The 24334-nt window shown below is 42.4% G+C and overlaps 1 protein-coding gene across 6 annotated transcripts in view; it reads right to left on the bottom strand.

The window, feature by feature from the left end:
• Positions 1-24334, bottom strand: part of CTNND2 (catenin delta 2) — a 924887-nt gene that overhangs the window by 179316 nt on the left and 721237 nt on the right. For all 6 annotated transcript variants that reach the window (XM_053242882.1, XM_053242877.1, XM_053242879.1 and 3 more), the window contains one exon: positions 18679-18892. In XM_053242882.1, coding sequence (XP_053098857.1) covers positions 18679-18892 — 214 coding nt within the window. The remainder of the gene's footprint in view (positions 1-18678; positions 18893-24334) is intronic.

Raw genomic sequence — 24334 nt, forward strand, 5'->3', positions numbered from 1 at the left:
GCTGATGCAGAGATTTTTGCATCCGCACATTCTGCTAACAGTAGTGCTGAAACTGCCCAAAGAGGGCCCAACTTTGGAGACCTTGTTTACTCCATTCATCTTCCAACATGTTTGAGGCTATTCATTTTGATGCCACCTTTACACCAAGCAGATGTACAAGTAGCTTGCAACAACAAAATCCATGATCCAATGTCATATCATATACAATAGTAACACAAAACATGAACAAAAAATGTAAAAGCAATAAAACATAAAAAAATGAATACATAAAGAATTACAGTGTTGCAGAATAGAGTTCTCTGCATATAACTACCAAATGCTTGGACTTAATATCAGAGGTTGCACGACACTGCGTACATAGGCAAGAGTCTGCAATCCCACCCCAAATTCTCTTGGCTAATATACTCTTTTCACATCAGAGATAACATCCTTCATTTCCTAAAGAATTATCATTGCACACAACTGGAGGCAGAGGGAGAACTATGTATACTAACAGGATCCCAAATCTGAAGTGACTATAGGCACTCCCTGAGTTACAAACATATGACTACAAGCAAAACTCCATAATATATTACATTGAAGAACTCCCCAAATTCTGAATGTCAACCTGAACACACAAACAAGTCATCATTCTTGGGAACTATATGCATTCCAAGTCATGAACATCCAACTTAAAACTAACTTTTGGAATGCAACCCGTTTGTAAGTTGGGGAATTCCTGTATTCCAGATCTCTTAAAGGGAAGTCATCTCAGCTTATATCTTGATGAAAGCTTGTGCCAGTTTGCTTTTCAGTGATCAGTGCCAAATACATCACCAAGTTAAGGAAATCATAAGAAAACTATTTCTCAGACTGAATCAATTAGAAATACTTGCATTATAACCCTGAGAGCTTTATGATGCCTATCTATGTTACATTTTTTCATGATACCAAGTTATTTTACTTTACATGGTTTTATACGGACATTCTAGCAATATGCTTAGAGGAAGGAATTTAGTATCCACAAGTAACTGAAGGTGGAAATGTCAACTTTCAGATGTGTTTGTCATAACCGTTAGGCACACATATGATACCCTGATTTGCCACAGAACAGGTAAGACCTGGGTTCTTGTTGGGACTAGAACTCCAACCTTCCAGCAAATCTGAAAGTAAAAATCCCTTTTAAATAATAGTTTCATGATGTAACTCTGATGGACAATACAAAATAGATGAAAACATGCAGTCAACCATTCACTTTGCCAAAATAAATTCTGCTTGTAGCTTGACCATACATACACATTTAAGAAAAATTCTACACCTTTAAATAAAATGATGATGTAAATGCAGCTGTTTGCTATTGACAACTATAGATCTACCTTCTATGTCCTTACTGAAGAAGAGCTTTTGGATTGTGAGCCCTTTGGGGAAAGGAAACAATTTTCTCATCCTATTTGCTATGTAAAATGCTTTGAGAACTTTTTGTTGAACAGTAGCATATACAGATTTTCATAACAGTAATACGAATAACATGCATCAGACAACCTTCTCAATTGTACCCTTGAGTACACCACTTTACTTTTTTCCATAGAAAGTGAATGGGTGCAATTAATTCCTCCAGGGGGAAAGTAAATTGTTGCACTTATGCACAACACTGCAGTGGGAAAAGCCTGACTATGCCTGGGTGGCCCGGTAGCCACCAACCATAATAATAAATAATAATATGTTCTTTATAAAAGGATCTCAAACTAGGGTCCCCAGATGTTGTTGGACTACAACTCCCATCATCCATAGCACCCAAAGACCATTTGGCTATGGATGATGTAGTCCAACAACATCTGGGGGACCCAAGTTTGAGAACTCTTGTTTTATGCAATATACTCCAATAAATGTCGCCCACCCATTTCTAACAGGGATATCTGCTGCAATAGAACCCAGAAAAGAAAAGTGGCCTTCTTCCCACTCACCTCAAGGATGGCCATTTTGGTACTCATATAATAAACACTACCATCAAGAACTAGACATGTTCTGGCATCTGCAAACTTTGTGCATGCTCATCTGCCTGAGATGCTCATCTGAACGCTTAGATGCGGCATTCAATGCCATGGTAAAAACATGATTTTCTGTGTTCATGCAGACATCACTGATGAAAATACAGGTATTTATGAGCATGTGATGCTTTCGACCAAGCCTTAAGACAAACATCTGAATTAGAGCACATCTCTTGCTACATACTATGTTAGCTTTAAATCAAAGCCTTTAAGGCTACTATAAATAGCAATGCCATCTCCACATGAGCAATTGATGTCACAATAAGAATTATACATCTGTGTTTATACACTTCAGTAGTTAAGTTAATGTCAAGGGTACTTTTGCAGATAATTATTAAGTTGATTAACTGATTAAAAATCTTACATATGAGGCATCCTCCATCCAACCATAATTATTTTCAACGAATCAGAATACCATCTTGTGACTAAATGTCAAAATACTTTACAAAAAAGCACTTAGCAAATGGGGCTGATGAAAATATTACATCATCTTAATTGCACAAATGCCCTCTTTGAGAAGCACTGTTTTTAACAAATTTTCCCCCTGTAACCGTTGGGTACTCTGAAAGTTTTAACTGACACATTTTTGCAAAGAAAGGAAACACTGTAATATTTTGCGGAACATTCATTCACATTTGCAGTCACTACTAGTGATGGGGATGAATTTGGACTTGGAGGAGCTTACAAGTCCATACTCCATCTCATACCAGGCCCAAACCATTCTGAATTCAGGCCCAGTTCCTAATGGAGGGTGGGGAAACTGGCAGTGGGGGTGGCTTGTTTGCAGGCCTCGGCTTAACTGGAAATGACAGAAGAATCGTTTCCTGTCAGGAATGTGTAGTTTTATATGTTTCTTAAGAACAGCCCTGCTGGATCAGGCTCAAGGCCCATCTAGTCCAGCATCCTGTTTCACACAGTGGCCCACCAGATGCCACTGGAAGCCACAGGCAGGAGTTGAGGGCATGTCCTCTCTCTTGCTGTTACTCCCCTGCAACGGATTCCATTCAATTGATTCCAATCATGATTCCATTCAGTTGAACTGGGAAGATAGATTTGTCAAGAGGTCTGGGGGAACTGGTAGGGAGGCAGTCACCCACCCCCCACCCCCATCTTTGGTTTTTCCAAGCTCCTTCAGAAAAGTGCAAGCAGGAATGTGCCAGTGACACTGGAAAACCCACCTGAAGCAGGGAAGCAACATACTTCCATGGTGTGCAGTGTGCAAAGCATGGCCAAAGCTTCACCATGCCCCTTGTCAATCTCTCACTCACTCACTCACTCACTCACTCACTCTTCTTCCTGTATTTACTGACTGATGTACTACACACACTTACATCCCCCAATATAATTCTTACTCCTCCCACACTTGCCTCACCCAGAAACACATGAATCAAGATTGCTCTGACTCTACTCCATCTGCCTCCTCCACTCCCTCTTCGGGTTTTAAAAAGCCAGGGAAGGGAGTAGAAGCAAGAAATGTTTTGTGCCAGTGAGTAGAGTGCTTACACACTTAGTTACAGAGTCAGGCAACTTCAGTCACTGGCTTACATTCACACTGCTACAGAGGAGTACTCCCATTGAAATTAATAGGACACTTCTACCATTATCATTAGCATTCTCCGATCATCATCTCAGGCCCTACTCATGACCCCGCCACTAACAGAGATCCAGTTGGCGGGGACTAGAGACAGGGCCTTTTCTGTTGTGGCTCCTTGGCTTTGAAACGCCCTCCCTGAAGAGCTTCGCCATGTTTTTTTTAATCTGACTTTTTTTAAAAAAAATAAAAATTAATTTTATTACTTCTATCTGTGTCTGTTATTGTTGTAAGCCACCCTGAGCAGTATTGCACTGGAGAGGTGGGGTATAAATATTCTAAACAAACAAACAAACAAACAAACAAATGCCATTCATTTCAATAAGACTGGTTACTACAGTCACTGGCTCACATCCACACTAAGTTACTCATAAGCAGTCAAGCTGGTGATCCTCAGATGGGGAACAAATAGTGTGGCTGATGTGTGGGGAAACAGGAGGGCCTTTCAGGTATTCAAAGCAGTACTAGCACCCCCCGTTTGCTACAGATTTCAAAATATGGGGGAAGGTGCCTGTTCTGTGTAGCTGACCATTACACACATAAAGTACAGTATTATGTCAGTGAGTAAGCTAGGAGGCACAACTAGAGCTTAATTTGCGTACGTGATTTACATTATGTACTTTAATTTAGTTTGTGGCTAGACAAGTATTGAAGCACAAGTACATCTGGTATGAGAAATGATACAGAAATTTCCTTTCTAAATCAACATTGTCACCAAGTTCATTCACTCTAAATATCCTGACACATTCTCCACACTTGCTCTTTACATTTTTAATTATGATTTGATTAGCTATCAATCTGCCATGTTTGAAGATGAAACACATGGTACAGTTGTAATGCTTTCCCTTGCTGAAAAGCAACATAGTCACAATTGTCTTATAAACAATGATGTCTTCATTTTAATTTAAGATATCAGTAGAATTTCCTTACATTAAGACACGTGCATGGAACCTTTGCTGTCTGTGCACTAAATAGTGTTTTGCTGTCCTAAATTGTGCTCATCAATGGATGCCAACTTCACCTCTACAGCATAACCACTATGAACAGATTTACTTCTCTCCACTTCTGGATTTTATTAGCTACACTCTAGTTTAATTGTGTTCTGAGCAGTTTCCACCTGGGAGTTATACCATTTTACTAAGTGAGAATGTCAGGGTCAAACCAGATGTTTATTTAACAGTGTACATAAGGGGTGTATTACAAAGCAGACATGCCTCATTATTAATAAAAAAAGAGCCATGGTGGTGTGGGGGAAAGGGAGAGAATCCTGATGGGGACCATAACATGTAGGAAGGAGAAGATTAAAAGCACCCAAGCACCCTTGAAGTGGCTATTTGCCAGTGAATCAGTTATTTGCAGCAACTAGCTGCTCTGGGGAAGTATATTTTTTGGTGGGGAAACAGTGCAACGGGACAAGGTTAACCACCCCTTCCCTGTACTGTGCAATCCTATTCAGGATTGGCCTCCTCATGGCTTCTTTTTCTTTATGAAAGAAGAGGTTCCTCCACTTTCAAGCAGGCCTCTTAAATGTGTACAGGTGGACCTCACTACATGTGCTCCCGCTATTTGCAGAGCCACGTATCTGAGGGTGCTTAACTGATACCTGACCTCATTGTCTGAGGATACAAAAGGGTTAAAAACCATGTATCCACAGTTCCTAGGTGGCCGGAAATGACCTCACAAGTCATTTCCAGCCAGCATTTTGTAAAAACGAGCCATTTTGTGGCTTATTTGTTTAACAGCCTCCAGAACCTAACCCCCTGAATTCCACTAACTTTAATGCCCCATTATCTGCAGTTCCGTTATCCATGGCTGTAGTGGTGAAAGGAACAGCCCAGTGGATAAAGGGGTTGACATGTAGTTAGATGGAATGTCTGTTATAACCCTCAGTGTAATAAGAGAGGGCAGAGCAGTCTTTCTCCACCACTGTGCCAGGACACCCGGAAGTGACTTTCAGTAACCATTACTGTACTGGGAAGAGAAAGAAAAATGTTTAATTCCTGTGGGGACAGGTAATTGTATCAGGAATGACTACATTATTTAATCACAGCTGATGCATATGTCAGAATTCCTTGCCCTCAGAGATTGCATGCTGCATATCTGCTCTCGGCAAGCCTTCTTCCAGTCTTTTTTGGGCATTAGAGAGAAATGTGCCTCAATTCAGCAAAACAGCATGCTTCAGCTAGTGGAAATATAATTATAATTTAGTCTTGGAAATACGAGTGATCACACTTGAAGCTGCTTACCCACTCAAACATGCAGCTACTTCTCCAAACATACATTTAGAACCTTGTGAGGGAAAAAGCAACTTGGAGGAGAGAAGAAGCAGGGTGGGAAAGTGTAAAGCACCCACTCTTTGCCCCAATATCTTCCACCCTGAAGCTGCTTTTTCCTACAAAGACAAACTCATAGGTTTTTTGTTACATGAGTGTGCATCAAATATTATGTTTTTGCCCACAGCCATATTCAGTGAGTGACATTGGTCCAGTTGAAATTTTTAAGCCTAAACTATCTCACAGAGTTGTGGACAAAATGAGGATGCATGCTTTCCTGAATTCACTGGAGGAAGGATAAGATGCACATGCAAACCACACATATGTCTTTATTGAGATTTTCTAAACCATTAGCTCTCAAACAGTTTGACTACAAAACACTGGAGAGCTGCATGCGCAACCACTGGAGGTTCTTTGGATTGCAAAGCTTCTTCTTTTTGTAGGTGACCATCTCAGTCATGTTCAGTAGGCTAAGCTTCAATGAACTAAAAAATGGTTTAAAGGAATTTGACCCATTATCAGACTTAATAAAGCAGGCTTTGGTCTGTTATCCGAGTTGCTTCTCACAGTCTGCACGAACAGCAGAGGAGAGGAGAGCTGGTCTTGTGGTAGCAAGCATGACTTGTCCCCATAGCTAAGCAGGGTCTGCCCTGGTTGCATCTGAATGGGAGACTTGATGTGTGAGCACTGTAAGGTATTCCCCTCAGGGAATGAAGCGCCTCGGGGAAGAGCATAAAGTTTCAAGTTCCCTCCCTGGCTTCTCCAAGATAGGGCTGAGAGAGACTCCTGCCTGCAACCTTGGAGAAGCCGCTGCCAGTCTGTGAAGACAATATTGAGCTAGATAGACCAATGGTCTGATTCAGTATATGGCAGTTTCCTATGTTTCTTGAAAATTACTCTATTGCTGTCAATGAAAAAGGGTACAAAAAGTTAGCTTTTCTGTTTTATGTCCTTTTGTGTTTAATTCGTAATGTTTTATTTACATCTCACTAAACTAAAGGTATTCCTTAGGCACTTACATTTTAATATGACTCTGTTCTATAATAGGCTGCAAAGTGGCTGTCTATTATATTTTGACATTTTGTTTTCTGTAATTATGTCACTGTGATTATCCATTTGCAAAATAGTCTTTCAGCTTGACCACTTAAAAAATCCTTTCTTGAAAGTTCCCCTCATTTCGGGCAGCTAGCCAAAAAATGGAGCTGTTAACTTGGTTACACATTGCCTTTGATACAGTATCTGAAATTCAAATCTGGTTGGGTTTTGTGAGAAAGGAAGGACAATTTATATCCACTGTTTAGTAAAGAGATGATCAAACGGAAATACACCTGCTATGGCAAAAGGTATACTTTTCATTAAGTCCAGCAACCACTGATCAATGCTTTTTTGTGATGGAGGGCATTTCAGGTTATCATTGTAATTATAGATTAATTTGGTGTATGCCTATAAATGGAACAAATCTCATATCCAATAATTTGGAAAATACTTCCAGTTCACAAGAGGCACTTGGAATGTAATCACACACAAGGTGAACTGGCATTTCTGTATGGCAAACAGTTTATTTCGCTGTCTACAAATCTGTATTATTTTAAACTCACTGGAACAATTCTGATTTCAGTCATGGGGAGAATGTTTTTGTGTAAAGGGGTAAGTTTTACTAAGGACAAAACACCAACTCTTGGATATAGATTCAATAAAGGAAAAGCAGTGTCTTAAAAGCAATGCTATCAACACAGATTAGTCATATTTTCTTTTTTAAAAATGGATTTTGCCACTTTCACCTGTTGCACCTGTTGTGCTTTTGATGTGCGTGCCTGGTTCATAGGTCTATTTAATCGTTTATAGCATTGTAACACTGGGGAAGTGATGTCACCCTAAGCAGGTGCGTAGCTAGGGAAGAGTGGGCCCGTGTTCAGCACTCTCTCTGGCAGTCCCCTAGAGTGAGGGAGATAATGCAGAAAATAGGGTGGGGTGGATCTGGAGGGCCCTCAGGAGCTGGGGGCCCGTGTTCTTTGAACCCTTTCACTCAATTATAGCTATGCCCCTGACCCTAAGGTATGATGGTTTGATGAGTTTTGCTGTTTACAACCTCAGACAATTATTCTATTACGTCTGCTGTCCCAAACCTGGTAGAAGACTTGAAAACATTTTGCTGTGATCTTTCAAGTCTAGGGATGTTTTCTAATGACCAAAATAACCTGAAAAGGAACTTTCCAACTTGAATGTGGAGAATGGCCAGCAGGTCACAGATATACCACCAAGATGTGGCCAACATCACAGTGCAATGAACTCACAGTTGCAGTTATGCGATTATAAAGGTATTCTCACAATCAGTGGAAAGCGGGCTAAGGGAGCTTAGCCTGCTTTCCACGGATCGTGGGAACCACTGGGCTCACAGGTGAGCCTGGTTTCCCCGAAGCGGGTAACCCGCTCAAATACCCCGCCCCCCAAACGGGGTTAGTGGAGTAAGTGCTCCACTAACCCTGTTTTCTTGATCGAGTATTGCTGAGGTGCAGCTCCATGCCGCAGCAACACACAAGGAATCCACTCTTTGTGTGCAATTTCAAACCTTTCTGCCAAGCCAATCCAGAATTAGAATAATATTGTAAGTTATATAGTTAGCAAGCAGGACTTCCCTTGGGGTCTTTACTGTCCATCCAGCTGATGCAAGCCATAACTCCCTGCCACTCTCCACTCTAATTTACCCTATCTGAGAGAGACAGAAGCAAGAGGCAATGTGCCCCGCCTTTAATTTGCCTGCCTAGTCAGAGGAACACAGGAATCTGTCTTATACTGAGTCAGGCCCTTGGTTCATTTAGCTCAGTATTGTCTATATTGACTGGCAGCGGCTTCTTTACGGTTACAAACAAGTCTTTTTTTGGGAGGGAATCTGTGACTTCCACTGAGCTATGGCCTTATCCCCTAATAGGGCAATTCATGCTTGCTAACAAAATCCAGCTCTCCTTTCCAGAGGCACAACGGCCTTGGCTAGCTCTATTAAATCACAAAATCAATTAAATACAGAATTATTGCTACTATTACAAATATTTCATACGTGAGAACATAAGAACAGCCCTGCTGGATCAGGCACAAGGCCTATCAGATCCAGCATCCTGTTTCACATAGTAGCCCACCAGATGCCTCTGAGAAGCCCACAGGCAAGAGGTGAGGGCATTCCTAGCATTTAGAGGCATCTTGCCTCTGAGGCTGGAGGTGGCCTATAGCCACCAGACTAGTACTCATTGAGAAGCCTGCCCTCCATGAATTTATCTAAGCTCTTTTTAAAGCCATCCAAGCTAGTGGCCATCACCACATCACATGGCAGAGAATTCCATAGCTTAATTATGTGTGGTGTGAAAAATTCATGCTTGCTTGAAAAAAAAAAAAATCAGGAATTGACAAATTCATACTTATGTTGGTCCTAAATTTACTGGCCTATAGTTTCATGGGATGACCCCTGGTTCTAGTGTTGTTAGAGTGGGAGAAAAATTTATCTCTGTCCACTCTTTCCAGTCCATGCATAATTTTTATACACCTCAATCATATCTCCCTGTATTAGCCTCTTTTACAAACTAAAAAGCCCCAGATGCTGTAGCCTTGCCTCATAAGGAAGGTGCTCCAGGCCTCTGAACATCTTGGTTGCCCTCTTCTGTACCTTTTCCAGTTCTACAATGAACTTCTTAAGATACGGTGACCAGAACTGTACAGAGTACTCCAAATGTTCCCGCACCATAGATTTGTATAAGGGCATTATAATATTAGCATTTTTATTTTCAATACCCTTCCTAATGATTCCTAGTATGGAATTTGGTCAAGGACACGGACACAATTCTTTCGGGTATGGGTGCAGCAACATGTTGCTTGGACCCTTGCCCCTCTTGGCTGGTTAGAACAGCCGGTGGGAATGTTAATTCTTGGCTACGGGAGTTGGTTAACTCCTCGTTATGTGAGGGTTTTGTGCCAGCAGCCCTTAAAGAGGCGATAGTTCGCCCACACTTGAAGAAACCCTCCCTGGACCCTGAGGTCCTTGACAACTATAGGCTGATCTCCAACCTCCCTTTTTTAAGCAAAGGTGTTAGAGAGGGTTGTATGTGCCCAGCTCGAGAGGGTCTTAGAAGAAACTAGTTATCTTAATTCTTATCAGTCGGGCTTCAGGCCTCGGCATAGCACAGAGACAGCACTGGTCGCTCTGCTAGATGACCTTCTTTGGGACCTTGATTAGGGTAGTGTCCCTCTCTTGGTCCTTTTAGATCTCTCAGTGGCTTTTGACACTATCGATAACGCTATCCTTCTCGACCACCTGCGTGGATTGGGTATCGGGGGCACTGTTTTACAGTGGTTCCGTTCTTACCTTAGTGGGCGTGTCCAGTCGGTATGCATTGAGGACAGGTGCTCTGACCCATGGCCACTCCTTTATGGAGTTCCCCAGGGTTCAGTTCTTGCCCCTGTCCTTTTAAACATCTATATGAAGCCGCTGGGTCAGGTAATTTCCCAGTTTGGGGTAAGATTTCATCAATATGCTGATGATACTCAGCTATATATTGCCATCCTAGACCATTTTGGGGATGCTGTTTCTGTGCTAACTCACTGTCTGGAAGCTATTAAGGTCTGGATGAATCAAAACAAGCTCAGACTGAATCCCACTAAGACTGAATTACTTTTATTCAGCCTTCGTAACGGCCAACAGCTGGATGTGAACCTTGTTTTAGATGGGGTGGTGCTGCCCTCAAAATAGCTTGTTCGTAATTTGAGGGTCCTTTTGGACTCGCGCCTCCTGCTTGAGCAGCAGATGGAAGCTGCGACTGGAAGTGCTTTCGCCCAGCTTCATCTGGTTCGCCAATTACGCCCTTACCTTGATCGGCAGGCATTAATGACAGTGACTCATGCCCTTGTTATCTCCCATTTAGCCTACTGCAACACTCTCTATCTAGAGTTACCTTTGAGGATGATCGGGAAGCTGCAGTGGGTACAGAATGCAGCGGCTCGTCTACTCATGGGTGCCAGAAAATATGACAGGGTAAAACCTCTCCTACAGTCATTGCATTGGTTGCCTATTCACTTCCAAGCTCAATTTAAGGTCCTGGTTCTGACCTGCAAAGCCTTGCCGGGCCTGGTGCCTGTCTACCTACAGAACTGCCTCTCCCATCCAGTAACATCCTGTCTGGTTAGATCAGCTCAGATAGCCCTTCTGTCAGTCCCTGATTTCTGAGATGTTCAGGGCTCTAGGACCCGTGAAAGGGCCTTTTCGGTTGCTGCCCCCCTCCTTTGGAACTCTCCCCCCCTACAGATCTGGCTAGCACCTTCCTTTCCTTTGGCCTGTAGTTCATTTTTCTGTTTTTTGGTAGTTACTTTAGTTCTTTAATAATTTTTAATTATTAATGTAATGAATTTTTAAATGTTGCCTGTTTGCCTGTTGTTGTACACCACCCAGAGTCTTTGGAGTGGGCGGTCTATTAAATGTCTCAAATAAATAAATAAATAAATAAATAAATAAAATTTGCCCTTTTCACAGCCATGCACTGAGTCGAAACTTTCAATGAGCTGTTCACCACAACCCCAAAATCTCTCTCCTGGTCAGTCACTGACCCCATTAGTGTATATATGAAGTTTGGTTTTTATGCCCTAATATAGATAATTTTACATTTGCTTACACTGAGCCGCATTTGCCAATCTGTCGCCCACTCACCCAGTTAGAAGATATCCTTTTGGAGCTCCTCACAATCTGCTTTGGATTTCACTACCCTAAATAGTTTAGTGTCATCTGCAAATCTGGCCACTTCATTGCTTACCCTAACTTCTAGATCATTATGAACATGTTAAAGATGCATATTGGGGGGAAACCCTGGGGAACCCCACTTCTTACTTCCCTCCATTGTTAAAACTGTCCATTTAGTCCTACCCTGTTTTCTTTTCTTCAATGAATTATCAATCCACACATGAACCTGTCCCCTTATCCCATGACTGCTAAATTTATTCTAGAACCTTTGGTGGGGAACTTTGTCAAAAGCTTTTTGGAAGTCCAAGTATACTATGTCAACCGGATCACCTTTATCCACATGCTTGTTGACACTCTCAAAGAACTCCAAAAGGTTAGTGAGGCAAGACTTATCCTTGCAGAAACCATGCTGGTTCTCCTTCAGCAGGGCCCTTTCCTCTATATGTTTAACAATTTTGTCCTTAAGTATGCTTTCCATCAATTTACCTGGCACCCAAGTTAAGCTAACTGGCCTGCAGTTTCCTGGATCCCAGAACTCTGGCCCTGGCGATTTGCTAATTTTTAGTTTTTCAAGACAGTTTAGAACATCCTCTCTTGACACCTCAAATTGGCCCAGTTCTTCAGCCTCCAAGCCTGAGAAACTCAGTTCCGAAGTGGGTATATGGTCAGTATCCTCCTCTGTGAAGACAGATGCAAAGAACTTATTCCGCTTCTCTGCAATCTCCTTAATAATACCTTTCATGCCCTCATCATTTAAGAGTCCAATCTCCTCCCTGGCAGGTTTTCTGCTTCTGATATATTTAAAGCAGTTTTTGTTATCCCCCTTGACACTACTAGCTATACGTTCCTCAAACTCTCTTTTTGCATCTCTTATTTTTCATGTGAGAACAAGAGTTTGTATGTCCAGTTTGAAGTAAATCAGTCTATCGGTTGATTTTTAATAATTTACTGGAAAATTGCTTATAACTTTGAAAACCGGAAGGGGAATGGAAATATTTGTTACCAAAACAATGCCTAAGCAACAAAAACTTTGGTCTAAGCCTTTTCTGTCATTGTTGGCATAAAAATACTCCATCAAGAATCTTACACACATTTGCCTGTGAGTAAGCTTTTGGAATATAATGGAATATATTTCTGAGTAAAGATGCACAGGAATATATACTGTTAGTCTTTTGAACTCTAGCCTGTGGGATAAGGTCAACAAGGGGGTTTACACATGATATACCATCGCCTAGCCTATCTGATACAAGTTGTACACATCACCATGGCCATTTAAACAAACAAACTAAACAAACGTGCTTTTATCAACTCTGTAAACAAGCTACTATCAACATCTTTAACCCAGGATTCTCCACTCCCTCCACCGCCGAATTGTGAGCTATTCTGGGGCAATGAATCATATTCTTAAATGTTTTGCTGCTATGTAACTTTGTTGATGTTGTTGAAAAGCAGTATATAAATATATTTTAAAACAAGACAAAGTCAGAAGAAAGAAACAGAGATCAGATTAAAGCTATCATACATTTAAAACCACCCCACAGTCAGTCACTACATACCAACTCAAAATCAGAAATACAAACAGAAACAGTTTTTTGCTCTAGCAAAACTGAAGAGAAAAAAAGAAAAGAAAAGAAAAAATGAAGCATCCAATGAAAAAGCAAAAGGAAAGACCAAGCGTTAGGATTCAATGTAAGCAAATAGCAGTCGGGGGGGGGGTTCCAATCTGGGTCAGGACCATGGCAGGGACAAAGAGTTAATGCTGCTACCCCATGAGCAGCTCATCCTAATCACCCTCTGCTCCTATGGCTCCTATTTACCACACACACAAAACAAACGTGTCAGGTCCAATGACAGGATTCAGGTAACTTGCACTTTGGCACAGGTTTGTCTTAAATGTGTGTAACAGATGCTTCTTCAGGCTGTTCTTGGTCTGTCAGGTGATAACTAGCAATGATCACAAATCTATCTCTCCTCATTTATTTTCTAGATCACTGGAGTCACACATGTGAGAAACAGTCATTAATTTATTGCAAGAAAAATAATCTATGGCACTGAAATAACATATGTCAATGTATAGCAATGGTAATGGAAGGGATTCATTTTCTCTAGACATTCTTCAGATTGTTTTAACCCAAGAAGTCCCAAGCACATAAAAGCATTTATGTTGTACTCTACAGAGCAAAAAGAGCAAAAAGGCTATGGACCAGGGTCTGCCCAGATAGTCTGAGACGTTTTCATGGTCAGGTTATGTCTTCATCCTGTGAAACGTAATGGGCAGCACCCAGAGAAATGCTCTACCAGCACAAACTCCTTCTATGAATAGCACTGTGCTCATACAAGGGGGCCCTTGCACAAGCACAATCCTCCGTCTGTTCATGGAAGGAGTTTACACTGGCAAAGAATTAGTCCGCATGCCGACCAATGTTTCCTAATTCTTTTCTGTCTCACACAGTTATTTCATACAACACAGTGAGATTGCATGCAAAACAATACCTAATAATTGTTTGGGGTTTGTTGCATTTTCAACATAAATTAAAAAAGCAAAATCTAGGAATGATTTCATGCATCCTTTCAGCAGCTGTGATAGTAAAACTTAAACATCTGCCTGCCAACAGCTAAAGTATTTCTTATTCTTTCAATTTCCCCTGGGGAGCCATTTCACAAACCTGATACAGCTTCTTGAACTCTATAAATAATTGGTGTTTCAGAAAGATGGCAAGGCAGGTTTCTGGTGTAAACTGTTTAGAACGATTGATAGGACAATTACGGACCTATTAACCATTCTTTACCACATTTTTACTTTAAATAACTAAAGATACAGATATTTTCACAGTTAGGAACCACCTGTTCTCAGGCTAGACACTAGAGTTGTAACAGGTATACGCTATTGCAGTCTGCCTGGAGGGAAAATGAAAGCTTAACATACTACCAAGTAAATTTTCAAATAACTTTCTAAAGTAAAGCTGAATTGCTTTAGATAGTCTAAAATTCAGACTTTGGTTTTGAGCACAATACAATATACTCACTCCAAATGCGAGAAGTTTGAGGTCTCTAATTTAATGTATTGGTCCACATTGATGCAACATCACTGTTGTGTAAATAGCCTGCATTAAAGCAGTATGCTGAGGACTGCAACTGCATAGCTACTGCGGTGTATACACTGCACCCTCCACAATTTCCCCCTAAATGTTTTATTTTACCATTTTCAACCACTGGTGGTGGTAGCAGTATGACACCATTAAGCTTGCCTCATGCAAGTCCATCATATTCAGCAGAATGCTGGAAGCATTGTGGTAGCATAGGGACATTTTTCATATGTGGTGGTCACATCAACCACATTAAAAAATGCCTATGTGGTAGACATGACTCAAAATGCATTGCCTTTTATAATATATTAAAGATATAACTGGAGTAATCATTCCCTGGGATCCAGATATGGAGGCTATTTACACGCACAGCAGAAACTAGGTTAAGGGAGCCCAGCCCAGTTTCTGCTGCAAATGAGAACCGCCATGCGCCGCAAGGTTCCCAGTGGTAGGCTCTCTTAAGTAGCCGGCCACTTAACTGAGGCTTTGGGTGTGAGAGCACCAAGAAACCGGGTTTCGTGAACATGTATCTGCTGCAGCTGCTTGCAGCCATTACAAACACACTTGGGGAGGAAGGGGGCTCCTAGTAATGCACCGCACAATTGCACCGTGAATTTTGGGGCTCTGAGGAGTGGGGCGCCATGGGGTGCTGCTTCACGGCACCCAACCCCTGGAGCACCCGAGCGAGGCACAGTGAGGGCAGCCCGCAGGAGAGCCACCACCCATCTGGGCAGCCAATCCACCCGCCCAGTGACAGCTGAGTGCTTGTCTACAGGGAGGGTTGGGCAAACCCGCTCTCCCCGCAGACCGCCAAAAAGCTGAGAAGAGATTCACTGTTTTATTAAATATGTTTGGTGTTATGTATATTCCTGTTCTAGGAAGAGAGTTAAAAAATGCTTTTGATAGTTGCTGTGATGTTGAAGTACAGGGCAGGGGCCGGAATCCTAAAAACACCCACAGGATTGCGGTTTGAGTAAGTATGAGATTTGGTAATTCAAGATAAATTATCTTCTCAAATAAAAGCTTCATTGCACCTGAAATATAAGTGTTTCCTCTTGGAATGTTGGATGGCATTTTTAAGTTATATAGATAGATGTAGGAAAGAGTATACTAGACCAAAAAGGCTAAAAGTAATTTTGATTTTATAATATTTTTATGGTATATACTATTAAGAACTGCCTGGATATCCAGCTTTACATGCCTATATGGATCGCACCCCCATGTGCCACCCAGGCTCTAATTTTTGTAAGTGGCCGGCTTCCCCACTGTCACTGCCGCTGCCACTGCCCAGTGCAGTGCACCTCACTCAGTGTGGCATGTGCCTAGGACTGGCCCCTGGCTCTGGCAGGCCAGCGTTCCCGGCTGGCTGCCCTGCCCACAGGGATCAGATGGCTTCTGAGCATATGCAGAGTCTGCACAGGCGTGGAGGCCATCTGAGCTCTGGGGTCAGGGCAGCTGGCAGGGAACAGGGACATTTTTGAAGGAATGAAGGCCAGTGGAGGGGGGGACCTCCATGGACCCTCCCTTCTGCCACCTCAGGGAAGTCCCTCCAAAATTAACTTCAGGGATTAAGTTTTAAAAAAATTAAATTAAAACGAACCCCACCGAACCAAACCGGGGAGGGGGTTTGAGGAGGTTCCGGACCAAACTGGTCCAGTTCAGACTTGAATCAAACTGGGCCAACTGGTTCCACGCACACCCCTAGCATGCACACACCCACACACACCACATCACCTGCGCTCTAATTTTTTGTTGCAGCTGGCTTCCACACCATCTGCTGCCTGCTGCTTCCACCACAGCGCAGTTCACCCAGTCCACCGTGTGCCGCACTTCTTCAGAAAACTTCAAGCCTTTCCAACTTTAGCACCTGGCTACATCTCATAAGGCTTAATAAAAAAGGGTCAGCATCTGCCCAACAGATGTATCACTTACGCCCTATTCACATATTATGTTCAATGCACAATGCACATACAATCTGTGTCCAGTGTATGCACATACAAACATGTACCCACACATTATGATACACACACATACAGCAGTACAATTCCTACCTGTACCCTGCATTTGAGGGGGCCTGTACCAAGTTTTACTCCTTTAATGTGTACAGGTGGCCCTTGTTATGTGTGGTTTTAATAACCACAGCTTTGCGTATCCATGGATGGATCTTAGAGCCCTGGTTTCTTTATCTGCGGTATTAAAAATAGGTGAAACAAATTCACCTATTAGTGGTTTTGACTGGCTGGAAATGACTTCCAATGTCATTTCCGGCCAGCATTTTGCAGTGAATTTTTCACAAAAAAAATAGTTAAATTGGGAGGTTTTTTTTGGGGGGGGGCACTGCTGGAGAGATGGAGAACTGGAGAGCAAGGCACAGTACTTTATTTTTCTTATATCTGCTCCCACCCCCTTTTTAGCCCATTTTTTGTGCAAAAACCTAACCCCTGGATTAAGATTTCATTATTCACAGTTTCCATATTCATGCCTATGGGCAAGAATAGAACCCCCACGAATAGAGAGGGCAATCATTTACTGTACAATCATTTACAGACACCTGTATGCATGTACAATGTAATGTTTGAACAGAGTTTTAGATGAGAACATTTTTTGTTAATTAAGCAAAACAAAACAAAAAAACAGCACACAATGTATCTGAAACAGAAATACCAAGAAATTGTGTGTTTATCTCTTTTTTGTGCACTAACAGCTAATATACTTAACAGGCTTGTTTATGTTTCAGTCACTAACTATTATATATTCTATCTTGTTTTGTGAATATAAATCAATGACAGCTATAACACAATAGCAATATAATTTAAAGGCAGCCAGTTTAAAGCCCTAACTCCTGTGTTTTCCATGTTAGTAAAAACACACCATACTGAGCAAGAAAGATAGGACATAAAACACAACTTATTTTGGGAGAAAAGTAAAAAGATCTCATCTAATTGATATTTACTTGTTTTGTATATCTACCTATATTCCTCCCTTGAATTATTCATATCAGCAGATAATGTATACACTTCTATTGCAAATGCTAAGTGTAATTGATTAAGATGATTAGCAGCTTGCTTCTCATTTGTTCATGATCAACTTGCAGGCTGCTCCCTGGAGGCAAAAGACAGCCAATACAACCAAGAGCTTGAGCAGGATATTGAAACTCAAGTAGCAGTTTTCACTTCATTGGGTCTGTCAGTAATTCTGTCACTCAGCAGGATGCAGTTCCTGAACACCATGTAGCACAGCATCCTTGTGACAAAAAGAATCTAATTAATCCTGCCTAACAGGTAAGAGATGAAGGGTGGGATGATTAAGACAAGAAATTGCATTATATATATAAATCTACATTTAGAATCCATTGCTGCAATTGAGTCATAGAGCCTGAAGTGAGGAAAAGCTAAGCAACACATGATTATTTTCTTGGGAAATAGGTCCTGGAATGATCCACGCTGCTTGAGTCATATATATTCTTTTAAAAAGCAACTGTTCTGCATAATTGCCAAAAATATCTTAAAATAGGATTTAAAAAATATCCTTGATTACATTGCATGCTATGGGAAAGTGTAACCCTGCCACCATTCACGCCACTCAATTCTAGAATAAATTAGAAACAGTGAAAGCAGATGGAGAAAACCTGCAATCAAAACTGTATACCATTTTACAATGAAATCTGCCTCTCTACACATTACTCAATAGTAATCCTGCATCCACCACTGGAAGTACACTCAATGGGAACCACCCCCTCCGCCCAACCTAGATTCTGAATGAGTGTATGTGCCCAATATACTTGTTTGCAAACACAGGAGTGCCCCTAATCATTTATGATACTTTCCAACTGTATACTTAAAACAACTTGGCCAGAATCCAACAAAGAGTTAGGTGTGCTTGAAGCCTCTGAAACATTTCACTCAGTTATCCAAGTTTTGAAGTCCACTGAATGCCCAATTTATTCCTTTAATCTTTCACATACAACAACAAAAGATATTCAAACCTGTGACCAGTTCTCTGATTTCCAAATCTGTAGTTTTGCGCAGTAATCGAACTAATGCTGGAATACCCCCACAGTTTTTCAAAGCAATTTTGTTGTCGTCATTGGCCTTCCCATAAACCAAGTTCCTCAGAGCTCCACAGGCACTACGGTGGACTTCAGTCATTCGATGGTCCAGCAGGTCCACCAGTAATTGTATTCCTCCTTGTCTTCTAATCTGTAACAGTGAAAATTTAACACAAAATCAGTGGCTGATGATATATTCTCAATGTAACAAACTTTTTTTAGACAGTAATTTAAAAGGAGATAGTGCATGCATGCAGAGTAACAAAGGGCTGGATCAACAATCTTTGCTTTCAAGGGTACCATGGAAGTAAAAGCTCCTTAGTTGGGAAGAGCCAGATACCCATGAAAACAGCTGAACAGGTGATGAAAGAGCTGTTTTGAAAGAGACTATTTTCCCACTTGAAAGGGAAAAAACATATAAGCCACCTTCAGGGACAGGAGATGCCACTTGGATTTAGGATTGGATTTTAAGGTGTCTGTCGATAGCTGTCATCAGAATTATTGTCAGGAAGGAGTGGAAGACAAGTTTCTAAATGTGTAGAATAATTATGTTTCAGTACTCTCACTTCTGAAAGGCTATTAACTGGTTTGCAAAAGTAAGGAAAGTATAGCTACCATATATAAAAGTATAGGAAGAAGAGCTACCATGGAGATTTAGAGTTATGGGAGGGGGAGACAAAATTTAGAGAGAGAAGTTATATGGTGGCCCACAGCTTGGGTACCAGAGCATGATAAGAACACAAGAAGAGCCCTGCTGGATTAGGTCCAAGGCCTATCAAGTCCAGCACCCTGTTTCACACAATGGCCCACCAGATGCCTTTGGAAAGCCCATAAGCAAGAGGTAAGGGCATGCCCTCTCTCCTGCTGTTGCTCCCTGCAGCTGATATTGAGAGACATCTTGCATCTGAGGCTGGCGGTGGCCCACAGCCACCAGACTAGGAGCCATTGATAGACCTGTCCTCTATGAATTGATCTAAGCCTCTTTTAAAGCCATCCAAGCTAGTGCCCATCACCACATCCCATGGCAGAGAATTCCATAGATTAATTATGTGTTGTGTGAAAAAGTACTTCATTTTGTCAGTCCTAAATTTCCCGACCTTCAGTTTCATGGGATCTAAGAGCATACAATACAGTACTGTCACCTTGCTGAAACTAAGCAGGTCTTGTTGTGGCCAGTGCCTGGATGGGAGACCCACATATCTTTGGGGATGGGACCACAGTTCACTAGTAGAGCATCTGCTCTGCATGCAGAAAGTTCCAGGTTCAATCTCCAGGTAATGCTGAGTAGGGATGTGCATTCGATTTGTGTGCAAATCAATTCACAACGAATCAGGAGAGATTTGCGTATCTGCCCATGAATAAAATTGCCCTTAAAACAAGGGGCTGATTGAAGGGTGAATCGAATCACCCTCGATTAATTGTGAATTGATTAGTGTGATTTGCGTTGCAGTCACCATTTTGTTTCCATGTTTTCCAGCTGCTGTTTGATTTTCTGGCACTGGCTTCTGCTTGTCTTGAGATCTCCTTGCTTCTTGATTGGCTTGTTGACATTCAAATCAAGTGTTGGCATGGGCAACTGTGCCCTCATTGGCTGGGGTGAGGGAGCAGGGAGGGTGCAGGCCAAAGGAGATAGTTTCAAAATGTATATAAGGAGCTGCTTGGAGGCAGAGGGAGCCATTGCTTGTGTGCCTCTAGAGAGGGTCATCGGAGAGAGACTATAGCAGCACTGAGAGCACAATGGTGGTGGAAGTCTAGGTCTGTCTGCTTGCCCCCCACATAGTGAGTGGAGACGGAGACAGAGGCTTATCTCTCTATTTTTTTTAACTCTTTTAATATGCAGTGCCAACTGCTGTTTCCCCCACCCCATCTTTTTTGTTGTTGTACCAATAGCACCAGTGGATTTAACTGGGTTAAATTTAGCTGCTTGGGTTTTTATTTTATTATTCTTGCTTGTAGCCAGCCCCTGCAGTTTTAATAACTGGGGGGCTGCATGTGCTGTCCCCACCCACCCCACTGCTAATTATTTTAAAATAGTACCAGCAGACCAGCGGCTTATCTGTGTGCTGTTTTGTGTGGTTTATTTTGTGTGAGTTCTCCCCCTCCCATTTCTTGTAGCCAGCCCCTTTTAAAAACTGGGGTGCTGTGATTCCCCCACCCCCAATTTTATTTAAATTGTGCCAGCAGCTCCCAGGATTTAACTTGGTGCTGCTTGGAATTGTATTCCTTGTTTATTTGTTTTTCTTTTTAACTGGGGTGCTGTGGTTATCTTATTTATTTATTTAGCTAGTTAGCCAGCCAACCCTGCCTCCTTTGCTGCTACTGTCTATGTGCTGCCTGTGCCTGGTGGATTAATGGTTGGTTTTTGTAGGCTGGTGTGTAGTGCCCAGCCTGCCAACTCCCTCTGTTTTCTGTTTTTGGGTTTTTTGTTTTGATTGGGTGGGTGTCTGATCGGTGCCCAACTGCTCTCCCACCAGCTGTCAAGTCCGTCTTGACAGGTGTCTGGTCAGCCCGAGAATACCTCTGAGAACATCAGCGGACTCCAGCTAAAGTTGCTGCTAGAAGCCGCCGGCTGAAGCCCCCCGACAGGTGAGACTCCTGAGGCCCCATCTTGGTCAGGTGATGGTGAGAGGGGCCCACTCCCGGAGTCGTCCCCACGGCTGATGTGGTGCCCAGGCTCTCCAACCTGATGGAGCCTGGCCCCATAGTGCAGCCGCCTGTGGCAGCTGAGCTAAAAGGAAGGGATAGGTCCTCCCCTGCCAGGGAAGATGCTCTTCCTGTGGCAGTGGAGGAGGGGGTGTCATAGGCTGCTAGCCCAGCCAGATTACTCTTTCCCTCCTCCTCCCCAGTCTCAATTGGCAGTGTGACCCTCCACCATCTGAGACAGAGGAAGTCATTCTGGTTGTTCCTGGACCTTTTCAGCCCAGAAGGAGGGTAGTGGTGGTGGCCCCCAGAACAAACAAGCAGTCCCACTACCACCACCAAAACAGTCTTGGACTGGTAGCAGCATGGTGTGGGACCACTGAACTCCACCATGGTAACCCACCCCATGCTGTCTGCAGCCACTGCAAGACACAGGCCAGCAGGGGTAAGGACCCCAAATGTCTTATGATGACGGGCATGCTTCATCACCTGCAGCTGCATCACCCAGGGGTTCATGGTCCTGCTGGCAGCAATAGGCCTTATGTGTCCCCACGTAGCAGCAAGGCACCTGCTCCTGCTCCCAAGCCGAGTGGGTGCAATCAGTGGGTAAGTGGTCTGGTCACCCAGAGCCTCATCTCATCACCCAGACCATTGGGGAGAGGACTGGGGAACTGAAAAACAGTATATATAAATATTTGCCATATTTGTATGATTGCTTTGGATGTCCAGTCATTCCAGGTAGTGGAGAATGCTGGTTTATGCTGGCTGCTTTGCTTGCTCCCAACTGTAAAATCTCCTCAAACACCACCTTCAGCAGGTGGGTGACGCTTTCCCAATACTGGGTGTGAACGGAGATTGTGTCGGGGCTTCTGGCCCAGCAGTAGTCCTGACATCAGAGTGCACTTCACTGCAGATCTGTGGACCAGTCCCAGTGGGAAGCACCTCTTTCTTGTCAGTTCTTTTGTGTCCCTCACGGGGGCAGGAGAGCAAGGGGACAGCTCACGTACACATGGATGCTGACATGGTGGAGCGGCTGGTCTTCCTGAAGGCCAACCTCCCCGTTGGGCTATCCAGAGCTGGCCATGGAGGGTGAGTGACTCATGGTCACCCCCACCATTGCAACACCACTGGCAGCTCACCCCAAACCCAGTTGTGTCACAGTTTGCCCATTACTGCTGCTGTCACATACAGGCATGCACACATGCCACTGCTATGGCTAATGATAAGATGATGGACTGGTGCCCTGACCCAAGTGTCAGGCTGTTAGTCAGCACCAATCCGAGGCCATGGTGTTATTCAGATGCAGGCAGGCAGGTTTGTATGCTGGAGAAGAAAAGGAGTTCCTCTCATGGTAAGAGTCTAGAAGTTTTGTTTCTTGTCCATTGGGCCATGACTTCTCTGTCTTCCTGTCTCTCTAAAGTAGGAAGGATGGAAGATTTGATTTTGTGGTTTTCTCAGTACTGGGTAAGTATAATATGATATTCCTTTTTGGCCATCTTTGGACCGTGTGTTTGGCAAAATGTAGTGTTCTGTGCTGGGGGGGACTGTGCGCTTCTGTTCTGAAGTGTTTTTCAAGACAGGGCTGAAAAATGTGTGCACTCTGCTTGTTTCAGCCATAGGATCTATGTGGTTTTTTTGGGAAATCCTTATAATAAAACTGCCCACTTGCCCATTTCTTTTGTGGGTTGGAAGGTAGGTAGCACCCATCACACCATACCACCCAACCCATTTGGTGTCTCTAGGACCTACCCATGGGGAACAATGGGGTGATTCAAGTCCCCCATTGTTCCCTATGGCCAAGTCACTTGAATCGATTTGAGTTAATTTGTCAAAACAACCGGCAATGGCTGCTGTTTCAATGAATTGATTTGAGTATTCTGAGATCCAATTCGAGCTCGAGTTGCAAAAAACGATTAGTGCACATCTCTATGTCAGAGTACACACCAGTGGCAGAAACGAAAAGCCCCAGAACATGCTCTACCATGTTATAGATGATGGAAGCCTGCTGCTGAGGAAACACACATTTCCCCCTCAACCTGCAAACCAGCTAGGGGAGGGGAACTTGGGAGAATTAAGCACAAGTCACTTAGGTCCCATTTAGGATGGACTTTTCCCACCACTGACATGTGATTTTTGAATTCTAGGGGAATCTAGAGTCTAATTAAATTGGTCATGCAACTCTAAAAGTATTGCATCTTTCCTACTGATTGCTTGAATTATTTTCCAGCTGGGAATATATATATATTTTAAAAATAATGACTATCTTTAATAGAATAAAGTGAAAATTAGGGAAGTCAAAGTTCTTGAGCAGCCTCCTCTTTAAGCCATCCCATTTCCTCCTCCTATCTAGATGAAGAAAAATTGTATGTTTGTATAATTAATTTCCCAGAAGCAGTGGAAAACATATATAAAAGGAATAAAATAAGCACTGATGCAGTTCTATAAACATTAAAGATCACAGAAATGGCACAGTTGATACTTGCCCATTTGACATGTGGATTTTCTAGTAAGGATTTTCCAGTATATAGATTTTCTGGCAAATATTCCACTACTATTAATTAGCATTTTGCATTAGGGATTTTCTTTAGTAATTGTAAATGCAATTACTAATGAAGATTAACAATGTAATGTTCTAAATGTTAAACAGAGGTTTTGTAAAGTTTTCTGTAGTACAATCCAAAGTACTTGTCAGGAAACTCCAACTGTGGACAGTTTTATTAGAAATGTGGGTTCTAATCTGATCTATAGCACTTTTTCAAAATATCTCTGCTAGTATCACTCACTGTTTTGCTACAACAGACAAGCCCATAATTTATCTCTTGCTCAGCAGTACCATTTCATATGGTAGATGGTAAGTCAAGTCTTTGAATGCTCATCTGTCCACATGAAATATTCCTATACATCCAAACACATCAGAGAGTGTTTTCCCTGGCATGCTAGAACTATATTTGAA

This window comes from Hemicordylus capensis, chromosome 4 (assembly GCF_027244095.1).
Source record: "Hemicordylus capensis ecotype Gifberg chromosome 4, rHemCap1.1.pri, whole genome shotgun sequence".
Taxonomy (NCBI): Eukaryota; Metazoa; Chordata; class Lepidosauria; order Squamata; family Cordylidae; genus Hemicordylus; species Hemicordylus capensis.